General features: G+C 45.5%; 1 protein-coding gene across 1 annotated transcript; it reads left to right on the forward strand.

Annotated features, from left to right (window-relative positions):
• The first annotated feature begins 2,955 nt into the window (after positions 1-2,955).
• Positions 2,956-3,753, forward strand: LOC129411336 (protein TsetseEP-like). Its single transcript, XM_055161975.1, has one exon. It carries the CDS (start codon positions 2,956-2,958, stop codon positions 3,751-3,753), a length of 798 nt encoding a protein of 265 aa, XP_055017950.1.
• Positions 3,754-16,058: the final 12,305 nt, after the last annotated feature.

Raw genomic sequence — 16,058 nt, forward strand, 5'->3', positions numbered from 1 at the left:
CTCTTTTTGTCTTTCTCTCTGTTTCTCTCTTTTTACCTCTGTCTCCTTTTCTCTCTCTCTCTTTTTGTCTTTCTGTCTGTCTCTTTGTGTCTCTCTGTCAGTTTCTCCGTCTCTCCCTCATTGTCTCTCTCTCTCTTCTCTCTTTCTCTCTCTCTCTTTCTCTGTAGTTGGTAGAATTTGTAGACGTCCCACTTCAAACAGTCACAGTGTGCAGAATCCTCTCTCTCTCTCTCTTTCTCTCTTTCTCTTTGTCTTTGTCTCTGTGTGTCTCTTGAAACTGCAGGGGGCGCTGTGGGGGGTTTCAGACGTGTCACTGCAGACTGGAAAAACAACACACACAGAAACCTGGTTTAGACCTGGTTTAGTCCTGGTTTAGACCTGGTTTAGTCCTGGTTTAGACCTGGTTTAGTCCTGGTTTAGACCTGGTTTAGACCTGGTTTAGACCTGGTTTAAACCTGGTTTAGACCTGGTTTAGACCTGGTTTAGACCTGGTTTAGTCCTGGTATAGACCTGGTACAGACCCGGCCTAAACCTTGGACTAAACCAGGACTAAGCCAAAGACTAAACAGAGCTGAACCAGGACTAAAACTTGGACTAAAACTTGTTCTAAACCAGAAATAAATCAGGACTAAATGTAGGGCTAATCCTTGGACTAAACAAGGACTACACCAGGACTAAACCAGAGACTTAAACCAGGACTAAACCAGAGACTTAAACCAGGACTAAACCAGAGACTTAAACCAGGACTAAACCAGAGACTTAATCCAGGACTAAACCAGAGACTTAATCCAGGACTAAACCAGAGACTTAATCCAGGACTAAACCAGAGACTTAATCCAGGACTAAACCAGAGACTTAATCCAGGACTAAACCAGAGACTTAATCCAAGACTAAACCCAGGACTACACCAGTTTTACACCAGGACGAAACAAGGACTAAACCTTGGACTAAACCTTGGACTAAACCAGATCTAAACCAGGACTAAACCCAGGATTAAAAACGGGACAAAACCAGGAACTAGACTAGGACTCATTCACTAGGACTTGATCTGTTCTCTACTGGGACTCAAGACCAAACCCAGACTTTACCAGGACTAAACCAGGACTAAACCCGGAATAAGATGGTTTATTCCTGGTTTAGACCTGGTTTAGACCTGGTTCAGTCCTGTTTTAGACCTGGTTCAGTCCTGTTTTAGACCTGGTTCAGTCCTGTTTTAGACTGGTTCAGTCCTGGTTCAGTCCTGTTTTAGTCTTGGTTCAGTCCTGGTTCAGTCCTGGTTTAGTCCTGGTTCAATCCTGGTTTAGACCTGGTTCAGTCCTGTTTTAGACCTGGTTTAGTCCTGGTTTAGTCCTGGTTTAATCCTGGTTTGTCCTGTTTTAGTCCTGGTTAGTCCTGGTTTAGACCTGGTTTTAGTCCTGGTTTAGTCCTGGTTTAGTCCTGGTTTAATCCTGGTTTAGTCCTGGTTTAGTCCCAAGTAAAAACCAGTTCCCTCTCTGCTCTCTTCAGCTCTGGCGCTTTTATATTTTATTTTAATAATCTTGGACTCGTTCTGCAAAATCCAATATTAAAAGACGTTTAAACTTTTCTAACAACGTGAAACTTTTAAAAATTCTTTCTTTTTGGTCCAAAGCAAAACGATTTTCTGGACTAAATTATAAATGAAGAGTTTGAAGAGTCTGAAGTGTTTGGTCCAGTGACGCGGCTCGAGCCAGATGTTTCACAGATTATTCTCCCCGACTTTAATCTGCCCACGTCAAACAGGGATTAAACCAGGACTGAACCAGGACTGAACCAGGACTGAACCAGGACTAAACCAGGACTGAAACAGGACTAAACCAGGACTAAAACAGGACTAAAACAGGACTGAACCAGGACTGAACCAGGACTGAACCAGGACTGAACCAGGACTGAACCAGGACTAAACCAGGACTGAACCAGGACTGAACCAGGACTGAACCAGGACTGAACCAGGACTGAACCAGACTGAACCAGGACTGAACCAGGACTGAACCAGGACTAAACCAGGACTGAACCAGGACTAAAACAGGACTAAACCAGGTCTAAAACAGGACTGAACCAGGACTAAACCAGGACTGAACCAGGTCTAAAACAGGACTGAACCAGGACTAAACCAGGACTGAACCAGGTCTAAAACAGGACTAAACCAGGACTGAACCAGGACTGAACCAGGACTAAAACAGGATTAAACCAGGACTGAACCAGGACTAAAACAGGACTGAACCAGGACTGAACCAGGACTAAAACAGGACTGAACCAGGTCTAAAACAGGACTGAACCAGGACTAAACCAGGTCTAAAACAGGACTAAACCAGGACTGAACCAGGACTAAAACAGGACTGAACCAGGTCTAAAACAGGACTGAACCAGGACTAAAACAGGACTGAACCAGGACTAAACCAGGAACCAGGACTAAACCAGGACTGAACCAGGACTAAACCAGGACTGAACCAGGACTAAAAACAGGACTGAACCAGGACTAAACCAGGACTAAAACAGGACTAAACCAGGACTGAACCAGGACTAAAACAGGACTAAACCAGGACTAGACCAGGACTAGACCAGGACTAGACCAGGACTAGACCAGGGTTAGACCAGTTCACGTTGTTTGTGCCTTAGTTCTTGCTCATCTGTGAGTCTGGACCAGAATAGAGCAGCTTTACCCTGGACTCTGAATTATTTACACCACTGCTGAGGAGAGACGCACACGGGAACTTTACAGACCAGGATCTGGTCCAAGTCCAAGTCCAGATCCAAGACCAGCTTCTATATTATGACCACAAACAAGTCCAGACCCAAAACCCAAGTCCAGACCCAAAACCCAAGTCCAGACCCAAAACCAAGAAGTCCAGACCCAAAACCTAAGAAGTCCAGACCCAAAACCAGCCACGACATTACGACCACGAACTAGTCCAGACCCAAACCAGCTTCTATATTATGACCACAAACAAGTCCAGACCCAAAACCCAAGTCCAGAACCAAAACCTAAGAAGTCCAGACCCCAAACCAAGTCCAGACCCAAAAACCAGCCAACCACATTACGACCACAAACAAGTCCAGACCCCAAACCCAACACCAGACCCAAACCCAAGTCCGACCCAAACCAAGTCCAGACCCAAACCCAAGTCCAGACCCCAAAACCCAAGTCCAGACCCCAAACCCAAGTCCAGAACCAAAACCCAAGTCCAGAACCCAAGTCCAGAACCAAAACCAGCTACGACATTACGACCACAAACTAGTCCAGACCCACAACCCAAGTCCAGACCCACAACCCAAGTCCAGACCCAGACCCAAACCCAAGTCCAGACCCAACCCAAGTCCAGACCCCAAACCCAAGTCCAGACCCCAAACCCCAAGTCCAGACCCCCAAACCCCAAGTCCAGACCCAAAACCAGCCAGAACATTATGACACGAACAAGTCCACCCAAAACCCAAGTCCAGACCCAAAACCCAAGTCCAGACCCAAAACCCAAGTCCAGACCCACAACCCAGAGTCCAGACCCACAACCCAAGTCCAGACCCAAACCCAAGTCCAGACCCAAACCCAGTCCAGACCCACAACCCAAGTCCAGACCCAAAACCCAAGTCCAGACCCACAACCCAAGTCCAGACCCAAAACCCAAGTCCAGACCCAAAACCCAAGTCCAGACCCAAAACCCAAGTCCAGACCCAAAACCCAAGTCCAGACCCAAAACCAGCCAGAACATTACGACCACAAACAAGTCCAGACCCTGAACTTGTTCTGAAAATCCAACACGAAACACTAGTTTAATCACTATTTTACCTTTTATTGTTTGTCTCGTGTGTTTGACGCCGTGGACGAACGGGACAAAAATACTTGACGCGCGTCCGTTGCCCTGGAAACAAGAGTCGGTCCTGGACTTTTCCCGAAACAATGTCAGACCAAACTGAGAGACTTTAGTGTTTTTATGACATAAAACATCAGCGGAGGAAATCGAGTCAACGACTGGAGCGAGTTTATATTTATACTCCACTACACTGCCAGTCCTTGGTGTCTACTGGTCTAGTCGTCTAGTCCTGGTCTATAGTCTAGTCCTGGTCTAGTCCTGGTCTAATACTGGTCTAGTCCTGGTCTAATACTGGTCTAGTCCTGGTCTAGTCCTGGTCTAATACTGGTCTAGTCCTGTGGTCTAATCCGTGGTCTTGTTTAGTCCGTCCCTTGTTTAGTCCCGGTCTAGTCCTCCCGGTCTAGTCCTTGTTTAGTCCTAGTCCTGTTTAGTCCGGTCTAGTCCTTGTTTAGTCCGTGGTCCTTGTTTAGTGGTTTAGTCCTTGTTTAGTCCGTCTAGTCGGTCTAGTCCTGGTCTAGTCCTGGTCTAGTCCTGGTCTAGTCCTCGTGATCGTCTCGTTGATTGTGGTGTAGGGGTGGGCGATATATCGATATTTTAAATATATCGAGATAGTTTTTAAACTCGATATGAATTCTGACATATCGTATATATCGATATAATGTTTATATTCAGTTTTGATTTCGCCGCTTCACTTGTTTATCTTCTCTCTCGTCGTCTCCCTGATGTTGTTGCTCGTGTCTCCTTCACTCGTCACTGTCGTCCTGAACGCTGAAAGTTGGTGCCAGTGAAAAGCTTCAAGCCCCACGAACCTTTTCCACCATTTACAGACAAAACCACCAGCAGCTCATCCTCATGTTCCACCGAGTCGCGTCCTTTAGTCTGAAAGAAGCTGAACGAGCTGAGCTGCAGGAGAAGTGCTGATTATGTAAATGAGCCATGTGCTTAAAGGTTGTATAGAAGATTTTCCAATGAAAGAGAAATGCAGCGACTGTTTTTCAAATGTTGCGTTTCACTCCACTTCCCCTTCTCTTCTTCTTTCAGCGATGTCAAAAACAGACTTTATTTCGCGGTGAACCAGTCGTGGATTCTTGTCCGCCGTTACAACAAATTTTGTGCAAACTGAGAGGAAGCTACAGTTCGAAAAAGACGCTAAGAAACGCTGTTTTGGTCGAGTAAACAGCATCAGTGCGTGAGAGTCGAACGTAAACCACGTAATCCAAGTGCGCCAGCAAGTCAGTGACGCTAGAAACGTACACAGTTTGATTGACAACCCAACAGCCAATGGATAAAGAGGTGACCTTGTTATCTATTGGCTGATGTTTATCTGCCACCACCACGTCCACAGCTGATAGATTTTCATTCTTTTTTTTACTGTCATCATAATTACAAGGCTGCTGCATCTCTATAATTCTATTTTGAACTTTCATCGACAACTTGAAACAAAAAAAAAATCCTCCATACAACCTTTAAGTTTCGTTTCTGTAAAATGTAAACACACGTGCGCAAAACTGTATTAAACACATTATTATCTCAAACGGGCTGATGTGGCTCTAGAGTCGTTATGTTTATATGTTGTAAAGTTTATTTATGCAGAATATTTTAATGAATAATCTGCTGCAGTGTCACTTGTACAACAGTGTTTGGAATCGTTGGGTTTGATCTGCAGTGGATTGTGGGATTAAACCTCAGATCCTGACGCTGGAACATGGATCTATTAAAATAAAGAACATCCTGAGTTTCTTCTGCTAAATGAGCTCATGGTTCTGGTTCTGGTTTGGAGAACAGAGTTAATACAAAGATGAGCTTGTGTTGAGTTGTTTTATTTATGAATGAAAAGAAGGAAATATGTTTTATTTCTTTTATTTAACAGTTAAATTATTATTTTTTGTAATCTTAAATGTTCCTGTATGAACTGCCGACCTCTTACACTTTAATAAAAAAAAAAAAAAGACCTTGTGGAATTTGGCAGATTTGTTTTTGCAGTTTTCAGTTTTAGGCGGTTATTTTTTCTTGCACAGATATCGAGATAAATATCGTATATCGAGATATAGCAAAATATATCGAGATCCATATCGCCCAGTCCTATTGTGGTGTATATATTTATTCTCCGCTCATGTTTGTGTTTCTCGTTCTGGTTCTGGGGTTTTTCTTCCTGATAATGACGTCGCTGCGTCTCTGGATACTCGTCCCTGATTGGTCGACGCGGCGAGTCTGACGCGAAAAGTTCAGCATTTTCAACTCGTCCACGTCGACTTTTTTTTATTTATTTTTTTTATGTATGATTTATTTATGCTTTTTCAAAATATAAAAGACAAATTATATAAAGATGTATAATATTCAAGGCTGGTATACAATGTAAATACTTCACAATTTACACACCTTTAAAAAAAAACAAAAAAACAAAAGAAAAACAAAAAAAACAGAAAAAGGGCCTACAAAAAAAAAAAAAAAAAAACAGAATATGTGCGACTATAACATTTGTCTTAGATTATATCAATGTCCACGTCGAATTTACACAGAAACTGGACGATTTGACGCTTTGGTGTGAACGAACCTTTAAACAAAAAATATTACATCATATTTATTTATTTTGAGGGAAAAAAGAGCAGATTTATTCGTCCTTTTTTCAGATTCTTCTCCTCCGAACGGACAGAACGACGGATCCAACAAACCTCCTGTAATGACCCAGCACTTCTCTCTCTCTCTCCTCTTTCTCTCTCTCTTCTGTGCGTTGAGTTCACCCCTCCTTTTTTCCCCGTCCTCCGCTCTTCATTTCATCCATCTCCATCCATCTCTCCTCTCTCTCTTTTTGTTTCATCCTCCTCTCTTCATTTCACCATCTCTCTCTTCTTCTCTCTCTTCTCTCTCTTTCCCTCTCTTTTCTCCTCTCTCTTGCTTCTTTCCCCTCTCCTTCTCTCCTCTCCTTCTCTCCTCTTCCTCACTGTCACTCCTCGCTCCCTCTCTCCCCTCTCTCTCTCCTCTCCTCTTTCTTCTCTCTCTCTCTCCTTCTTTCTCTCCTGCAGCTCCACTCGTTTAAACACACCTCCCTCCTCTCCTCTTTCGTTCTGTTTCCTCTCCCCCTCTTTCTTCTCCTCTTTATCTCCTCTTTCTTCTTCTCTCTCTCTTTAACTCCTCTTCTCTTCTTTCTCTCCTCTTTCTTCTCTTTCTTTATCTCCTCTTCCCATCTCTTTCTCTCCTCTTCCCTTCTTTCTCTCCTCTCCTCTTTCTTCTCTCTTTCTCTCCTTCTTTCTCTCCTGCAGCTCCACTTCGTTCTGTTTCCTCTATCCCTCTTTCTCTCCTCTCTTTCTTTCTCTCCTCTTTCTTTCGCTCCTCTTCCCCTCTCTTTCTCTCCTCTCCTCTTTGTTCTCTCTTTCTTTATGTCCTTGTCCCCTCTTTTTCTCTCCTCTTCCTGTCTTTCTTTCCTCTCCTCTTTCTTCTCCTCTCTCTCTTTACCTCCCTCTTCCCTTCTTTCTCTCCTCTTTCTTCTCCTCTCTCTTTACCTCCTCTTCCCTTCTTTCTCTCCTCTCTTTCTTTCTCTCCTCTTCCCCCTCTCTCCTCTTTCTTCTCCTCTCTTTCTTTATCTTGTCTTCCCCTCTTTTTCTCTCATCTCGCTCTTTCTCTCCTCTTCCCTTCTTTCTCTCCTCTTCCCCCTCTCTCCTCTTTCTTCTCCTCTCTTTCTTTATCTCGTCTTCCCCTCTTTTTCTCTCATCTCGCTCTTTCTCTCCTCTTCCCTTCTTTCTCTCCTCTTCCCCCTCTCTCCTCTCTTCTCTCTCTCTCTTCTCTTTCTCTCTCTCTCTCTCTTTCTCTCCTCTTCCTCCCTCTTCCTCTTTCTTCTCCTCTCTCTCTCTTTACCTCCTCTTCCTTCTTTCTTCTCTCCTCTTCTTCTCTCTCTTCTCTCTCTCTTTACTCTCCTCTTCCCTCTCTTTCTTCTCCTCTCTTTCTTTCTCTCCTCTTCCCCCTCTCTCCTCTTTCTTCTCCTCTCTTTCTTTATCTCGTCTTCCCTTCTTTCTCTCCTCTTTCTTCTCCTCTCTTTCTTTATCTCGTCTTCCTCTCTTTTTCTCTCATCTCGCTCTTTACCTCCTCTTCCCTTCTTTCTCTCCTCTTTCTTCTCCTCTCTCTATCTTTATCTCCTCTTCCCTTCTTTCTCTCCTCTCTTTCTTTCTCTCCTCTTCCCCCTCTCTCTCCTCTTTCTTCTCTCTCCTCCTCTTCTCCTCTCTCCTTCTTTCTCTCCTCCGCAGCTCCAATTGTTTAAACTCCTCCTCCTCTCCTCTCTCCTTCTTTCTCTGGTGCAGCTCCTCTCGTTTAAACGCACCTCCCTCCCTCCCTCGTTCGCTCCCTCGTTCGCTGCACTCGTTTAATCGCTCCTCTTGTTTCCTGTTTTAATCCTCCTCTCTTTCGCTTTCTCTTCCTCTCGTTCTTTCTCTCCATTAGTCCGGACACAGATCTGCTGCCTCAGGGATATTCGAGTCCTTCTCTTCTTCTCCTCTTTTCTCTCTCTCTCTCTCTCTCTTTTCTCTCCGTCTCTTCTTACCGTCTCGTTTGTCCCGCTCTCTCCATCTTCTCTTCTTTTGCTGCGTCTTTTTCTCTCTCTCTCCTTTCTCCATCTTCTAATTTGTCTAGTTTGTCTCGTCGTTTTCCGTCATCCTCTCTTCATTTTGCTCTCTCTCTCTTCCCGCCCCATCCCCCTCTCCTCTCTTTCTTCTGCTCGTTTAGTTTATCCCTCCTTTTTCCATCCTCCTCTTTTTGTTTCACCAGCTCTCTCCTCTCTTTCTGTTTACTCTCTCTCTTCTCTTCATCTACTTTGTCCCTCTTTTTCCATCCATCTCTCTTCATACCATCTTTCTCTCTTTCTCTCTCATCCCCCTCTCCGTTCTCTTTGTCTAGTTTATCTCTCCTCTCCTGTCTCTCTCTCTCCCGTCTCTCTCTCTCTCTTTTCCTGTTCCTTTCCTCACTAACTAAACCCACAAACTTCATCTCTCCTTTCTCTCTTCTCCCCTCTCCTCTCTTTCTCTTTTCCCCTCCTTCCCTCCCTCCTCTCTCCCTCTCTCTTTCGTTCTTTCTTTCCCCTCGCTCTTTGTCTCTGTCTCTCTCTTTCTCTTTTCTCTCTCCTCTCTTTTCTCTCTTCTCCCCTCTCCTCTCTTTCTCTTTTCCCCTCCTTCCTCTCTCCTCTCTTTCGTTCTTTGTTTCCCCTCTCTCTTTGTCTCTGTCTCTTTCTCTTTTCTCTATTCTCTTCTCTCTCTCTTTTCTCTCTTCTCCACTCTCCTCTCGCTCTTTTCCCTCTTCCCCCTCCTTCCTCTCTTTCTTTTCCTTTCTTTTCTTTCTTTCTTTCTTTCTTTCTTTCCCCTCTCTCTTTGTCTCTCTGTCTCTCTCTTCTCTTTTCTCCACTTTCCACTCTCTCCTCTCTCTCTCTCTCTTTCCTTTCCCCACTCTTCTCTCTCTCTTTTCCTCACTCTCTCTCTCTCTCTTTTCTCCACTCTCCTCTCTCTCTTTTCTCCACTCTCTTCTCTCTCTCTTCTCTTTTCTCTTTTCTCCTCTCTCTCTCTTTTTCCCCTCCTTCCCCTTTCCCTCTCTTTCTTCCCCCTCTCTCTTTGTCTCTTCTGTCTCTCTCTTCTCTTCTCCCTCTTCATCCATTCTCTTCTCTCTCTCTCTCTTTTTCTCCACTCTTTCTCTCTCTTTCTCTCTCTCTTTCTCTTTTCTCCACTCTCTCTTTTTCTCTCTCTCTCCTCTTTCTTTCTTCTCCTCTCTCTCTCTCATTCTCGTTGCTTTCCCCTCTCCTTTACTCAGTTTTCATCCCTCAGTTTCATCCTCTCTTCTCGCTTCTTTTACCATCTCTCTCTTTCTCTGTTCTCTTCCTCCTTCTTCCTTCCCTCCATCCTCTCTCGTCCACTCAAACTAAATTAAACCTTGGTAGTGTTTGGATGTTGAATTTTTGCTTGTCTCTCTCTCTCTCTCTCTCTTCTCTCCTCTCTCTCTCTCTCTCTCTCTCTCTCTCTCTCTCTCTTTCTCTTTCCCCCCCTACTCTCTTCTCTCTCTCTTCCCTCCATCCCTCTTTCGTCCACTCAAATTTAATGACAGTGTGTTGTGTTTAGAATGCTGTAAGTGGAAGTGGAGCTGCTTGTCTCTCTGTCTCTCTCTCTCTCTCTCTCTCTCTCTCTCTTTCTCTCTCTCTCTCTCTCTCTCTCTCTCTCTCTCTCTCTCTTTCTCNGTTTAAACACACCTCCCTCCTCTCCTCTTTTTCTGTTCTCCTCTTTCTTTCTCTCTCTTTTTCTTCTCTCCTCTTTCTTTCTCTCTTTCTTCTCTCTTCTCTCTCTCTCTTTCTCTCTCTCTCTTTCTCTTCTTTCTCTCTCTCTCTCTTTCTCTCATCTCTCTTCTCTCTTCCCTCTTCTCTCTCTCTTCCTCTCTTTCTCTCCTCTCTTCCCCCTCTCTCCTCCTTTCTTCTCCTCTCTTTCTCTTATCTCGTCTTTCCCTCTTTTTCTCTCATCTCGCTCTTTCTTTCTTCTCTCTCTCTTCTCTCTTTCTTCTCTTCTCTCTCCTCTCTCTCCTCTTCTCCTCTCTCCTCTCCTCTCTCTTTCTTTTTCTCTATCTTTCTTCTCTCTCTTCTCTCTCTCTCCTCTTTCTCTTTCTCTCTCTTCTCCCTCTTTTCTCCTCTTCTTCTCTCTCTCTCTCTTCCTTCTTCCTCTTTCTCTCCTCTTTCTTTCTTCTCTCTTTCTTTATCTCGTCTTCCCCTCTTTTTCTCTCATCTCGCTCTTCTCTCTTCTCCTCTCTCTCTCTCTCCTCTTCTCTCTCTCTCTTTCTCTTCTCCTCTCTCTATCTTTATCTCCTCTTCCCTTCTTTCTCTCCTCTTCTTCTTTCTCTTCTCTCTCCCTCTCTCTCCCTCTCTCCTCTTTTTCTCCTCTCTTTCTTTCTCTCCTCTTCCCCCTCTCTCTCCTCTTTCTTCTCTCTCCTCCTCTTCTCCTCTCTCCTTCTTTCTCTCCTCCGCAGCTCCAATTGTTTAAACTCCTCCTCCTCTCCTCTTTCCTTCTTTCTCTGGTGCAGCTCCTCTCGTTTAAACGCACCTCCCTCCCTCGTTCGCTCCCTCGTTCGCTCCCTCGTTCGCTGCACTCGTTTAATCGCTCCTCTTGTTTCCTGTTTTAATCCTCCTCTCTTTCGCTTTCTCTTCCTCTCGTTCTTTCTCTCCATTAGTCCGGACACAGATCTGCTGCCTCAGGGATATTCGAGTCCTTCTCTTCTTCTCCTCTTTCTTTCTCTCTCTCTCTCTCTCTCTTTTCTCTCCGTCTCTTCTTACCGTCTCGTTTGTCCCGCTCTCTCCATCTTCTCTTCTTTTGCTGCGTCTTTTTCTCTCTCTCTCCTTTCTCCATCTTCTAATTTGTCTAGTTTGTCTCGTCGTTTTCCGTCATCCTCTCTTCATTTTGCTCTCTCTCTCTCCCCGCCCATCCCCCTCTCCTCTCTTTCTTCTGCTCGTTTAGTTTATCCCTCCTTTTTCCATCCTCCTCTTTTTGTTTCACCAGCTCTCTCCTCTCTTTCTGTTTACTCTCTCTCTTCTCTTCATCTACTTTGTCCCTCTTTTTCCATCCATCTCTCTTCATACCATCTTTCTCTCTTTCTCTCTCATCCCCCTCTCCGTTCTCTTTGTCTAGTTTATCTCTCCTCTCCTGTCTCTCTCTCTCTTTCTCTCTTTTCCTGTTCCTTTCCTCACTAACTAAACCCACAAACTTCATCTCTCCTTCTCTCTCTCTTCTCCCCTCTCCTCTCTTTCTCTTTTCCCCTCCTTCCCTCCCTCCTCTCTCCCTCTCTCTTTCGTTCTTTGTTTCCCCTCTCTCTTTGTCTCTGTCTCTTTCTCTTTTCTCTATTCTCTTCTCTCTTTCTCTCTTCTCCACTCTCTCTCTCCTCTTTCTCCTCTTCTCTCTTTTCCCCCTCCTTCCTCCTTTCTCTTTTCTTTCCTCTTTCTTTCTTTCCCCTCTCTCTTTGTCTCTTTGTCTCTCTGTCTCTCTCTTCTCTTTTCTCCACTTTCCTCTCTCTCTTCTCTCTCTCTCTTTTCCCCACTCTTCTCTCTCTCTTTTCTCCCTCTTTTCTCCACTCTCTCCTCTCTCTCTCTCTCTTTTCCCCACTCTCCTCTCTCTCTTTTCTCCACTCTCTTCTCGCTCTCTTCTCTTTCTCTATTCTCTTTTCTCCACTCTCTCTTTTCTCTCTCTCCTCTCTCTTTTCCCCTCCTTCCCCCTCTCCCTTTCTTTCTTTCTTTCCCCTCTCTCTTTGTCTCTCTGTCTCTCTCTTCTCTTTTCTCCACTTTCCACTCTCTCCTCTCTCTCTTCTCTCTCCCTCTTTTCTCCACTCTCTCCTCTCTCTTTTCTTTCTCTTTCTCTATTCTCTTTTCTCCACTCTCTTCTCTCTCTTTTTTCTCTTTTCTCTTTCTCTCTTCTCTTTTCTCCACTCTCTCTTTTCTCTCTCTCCTCTCTCCCTCTCTTTCTTTCCTCTCTCTCTCTCATTCTCGTTGCTTTCCCCTCTCCTTTACTCAGTTTTCATCCCTCCTTCTCTCTCCCCTCTCCCATCTTCTCTTCTCGCTCTTTTACCATCTCTCTCTCTTGTTCTCTTCCTCCTTCTTCCTTCCCTCCATCCCTCTCTCGTCCACTCAAACTAAATTAAACCTTGTAGTGTTTGGATGTTGTAATTGCTTGTGCTCCACTCTCTCTCTCTCTCTCTCTTTCCCCCTCCTCTCTTCTCTCTCTCTTCCCTCCATCCCTCTTTCGTCCACTCAAATGTAATGACAGTGTGTTGTGTTTAGATGCTGTAAGTGGAAGTGGAGCTGCTCTTGTCTCCTCCTCTCTCCCTCTCCTCTCTCTTTTCTCCACTCTTTTCTCTCTCTCTTCTCTCTCTCTCTTCTCTTCTTCTCTCTTTCCCTCTCTCTTTTCTCTCTCCTCTCTCTCTCTCTCTCTCTCTCTCTCTCTCTCTCTTCCTCTCTCTCTCCTTCTCTCTCCTCTCTCTTCTCTCTCTCTCTCTCTCTCTCTCTCTCTCTCTCTTCTTCTCCTCTCCTCTCTCCTCTTCTCTCTTCTCTCTCTCTCTCCTCTTTTCTCCACTCTTTTCTCTCTTTTCTCTCTCTCTCTCTCTCTCTCCTCTCTCTCTCTTCTCTCTCCTCTCTCTCTCTCTCTCTCTTCTCTCTCTTCTCTCCTCTTTCTCTCTCTCTCTCTTCTCCCTCCCTCTTCTCTTCCTCTCTCTCTCTCTCTTCTCTCTCTTCTCTCTTCTCTCTCTCTCTCTCTCTCTCTTCTCTCTCTTCCTTCTCTCTCTCTCTCTCTCTCTTCTCTCCCTCTGTCTTTCTCTCTCTCTCTCTCCCTCTGTCTTTCTCTCCTCTCTCCCTCTGTCTTTCTCTCCTCTCTCCCTCTGTCTTTCTCTCCTCTCTCCCTCTGTCTTTCTCTCTCTCTCTCCTCTCTCTCTCTCTTCTCTCTCCCTCTGTCTTTCTCTCTTCTCTCCCTCTGTCTTTCTCTCCTCTCTCCTCTCTCTCTCTTTCTCTCTTCTCTCCTCTCCTCTCTCCCTCTCTCTTCTCTCTCTCTCTCTCTTCTCTCTCTCTCTCTGTCTCTCTCCCTCTGTCTTCTCTCTCCTCCTCCCTCTGTCTCTCTCTCTTTCTCTCTCTCCTCTGTCTTCTCTTCTCTCTCTCTCCTCTCTTCTCTTTCTCTCCTCTCTCCTCTGTCTCTCTCTCTCTCTTCTCTCTCTCTCTCTCCCTCTCTCTCTCTCTCTCTCTCTCTCTGTCTTCTCTCTCTCTCTCTCTCTCCCTCTGTCTTTTCTCTCTTCTCTCTCCTCTCTGTCTTCTCTTCTCTCTTCTCCCTCTGTCTTTCTCTCTTCTCTCTCCCTCTGTCTCTCTCTCTCTTCTCTCCCTCTGTCTTCTCTCTTCCTCCTCCTCTCTCTCTTCTCTCTCTCTCTATTCTCTCTCTCTTCTCTCTCTCTCTCTCCTCTGTCTTTCCTCTCTCTCTCTCTCTCTCTCTCTCTTCTGTCTCTCTCTCTCTCTCCTCTCTCTCTTCTCTCTTCTCTTCTCTCTCCTCTGTCTTTCTCTCTCCTCTCTCCTCTCTTTCTCTCTCTCTCTCTCTCTCTCTCTGTCTTCTCTCTTTCTCTCTCCTCTCTCCTCTGTCTTTCTCTCTCTCTCTCTCTTCTCTCTCTCCCTCTGTCTTTCTCTCTCCCTCTTCTCTCTCTCTCTCTCCTCTGTCTTTCTCTCTCTCTCTCTCCTCTGTCTTTCTCTCCTCTCTCCCTCTGTCTTTCTCTCTCCTCTCTCCCTCTGTCTTTCTCTCTCTCTCTCCTCTTTTTCTCTCTCTTCTCTCTCTCTCTCTCCCTCTGTCTTTCTCTCTTCTCTCCCTCTGTCTTTCTCTCTCCTCTCTCCCTCTGTCTTTCTCTCTTCTCTCCCTCTGTCTCTTCTCTCTCTCTCTCTCCCTCTGTCTTTCTCTCTTCTCTTCCCTCTGTTTTCTCTCTCCTCTCCCTTCTCTTCTCTCTCTTTCTCTCCCTCTCTCTCTCTCTCTCTCTCTGTCTTTCTCTCTCTCTCTCTCCCTCTGTCCTTTCTCTCTCTTCTCCTCTGTCTTTCTCTCCTCCTCTCCCTCTGTCTTCTCTCTCCTCTCTCCCTCTGTCTTTCTCTTTCTCTCTCTGTCTCTCTCCTCTCTCTCCCTCTGTCTTTCTCTCTCCTCTCCTCTGTCTTTCTCTCCTCTCTCCCTCTGTCTCTTTCTCTCCTCTCTCCCTCTGTCTTTCTCTCTCTCTCTCCCTCTCTCTCTCCTCTCTCCCTCTGTCTTTCTCTCCTCTCTCCCTCTGTCTTTCTCTCTTCTCTCCCTCTGTCTCTCTTCTCTCCCTCTGTCTTCTCTCCCTCTGTCTTTCTCTCCTCTCTCCCTCTGTCTTTCTCTCCTCTCTCCCTCTGTCTTTCTCTCTTCTCTCTCCCTCTGTCTTTCTCTCTTCTCCCCTGTCTTTCTCTCTTCTCTCTCCCTCTGTCTTTCTCTCTTCTCTCCCTCTGTCTTTCTCTCCTCTCTCCCTCTGTCTTTCTCTCCTCTCTCCCTCTGTCTTTCTCTCTTCTCTCCCGCTTTCGTCCACTCAAACTAAAAAAAGAAAAGTGTGTAGTACTTTGATGTTGTAAATATAAGTGTCCTTTCTCTCCTCTCTCTCTCTCTCTCTTTTTCCTCTCCTTCTTTCCCTCTCTCCCTCCGTCTCTCTCTCCCTCGTTCTTCCACTCAGACTTAATGACAGTGTGTAGTGTTTGGATGTTGTAAGTGGAAGTGCAGGTGCTCCAGTCTCTTTTCCTCTCCCTCCCTCCCTCCCTCTTTTCTCCCTCCTTCCCTCTCTCCCTCCATCCCTCTCTCTTCCACTCAAGCGAAATTAAAGCTTGTAGTGTTTGTTTGCTCTAAGTGTACTTACCTCTTCTCCACTCTCTCTCTCTCTCTCTCTCTCTCTCTTTATCTCTTTTCTCTCCCTCTCTCCTCCCCCCATCCCTCTCTCTTCCACCTAAACAAAATTAAAGCTTGTAGTGTTTTGAAAGTCTCCTCTCTCTTTCCCTCTCTCCTTTCTCTTTCCCCTCTCCTCTTTCTCTTTTTTTCCTCTCCTCTCTCTCCTTTCTCTCTCCTCCTCCTCTCTTTCCCTCTCTCCTCTTTCTCTTTTCCCCTCTCCTCTCTCTATTTCTTTTTTCTCGTCTCTTCTTTTCTTTCTTTCCTCTCTCTTTCTCTCTCCTCTCTTCTCTCTCTTTCCCCTCTCTCCTCTCTTTCTCTTTTCCCCTCTCTCTCCTCTCTCTCTCTCTCTCCCCCCTCTCTCCTCTTTCTCTCCTCTCTCTCCTTCTCTCTTTCTCTTTTCCCTTTTCTCCTCTCTCTTTCTCTTCTCTCCCCTCTCTCTCTCTTTCTTCTCTCTCCTCTCTCTCTCTCTCTCTCTCTCTTCCCCTCTCTCTCTCTCTCTCTCTCTCTCTCTCTCTCTTTCTCTCTCTCTCTTTTCCCCTCTCTCCTCTCTCTCTCTCTCCTCCTCTCTCTCTCCTCTCTCTCTCTCTTTTCCTCTCTCTCCTCTCTCTCTCTCTCTCTTCTCCCTCTCTCCTCTCTCTCTTTCTCTCCCTCTCTCCTCTCTCTCTCTTTCCCTCTCTTTTCTTTTTTCTTCTCCCTCCTCTCTCTCTCTCTTCCACTCAGATTAAATGAAAGTGTGTCGTGTTTGGATGTTGTAAGTACAAGTGCACGTACTTCTCTCTCTCTCTCTCCTCTCTCCTCTTCCCTCTCTCATCCCTCTCTCCTCGTCTCA

The sequence above is a fragment of the Boleophthalmus pectinirostris genome, unplaced genomic scaffold (assembly GCF_026225935.1).
Source record: "Boleophthalmus pectinirostris isolate CB_2022bp ecotype Guang Dong unplaced genomic scaffold, ASM2622593v1 HiC_scaffold_4, whole genome shotgun sequence".
In the NCBI taxonomy this organism is placed as follows: Eukaryota; Metazoa; Chordata; class Actinopteri; order Gobiiformes; family Gobiidae; genus Boleophthalmus; species Boleophthalmus pectinirostris.

Excerpts from the sequence above, each read along its gene's own strand:
- LOC129411336 (XM_055161975.1), top strand. The coding sequence starts at position 2,956 with ATGACCACAAACAAGTCCAGACCCAAAACCCAAGTCCAGAACCAAAAC.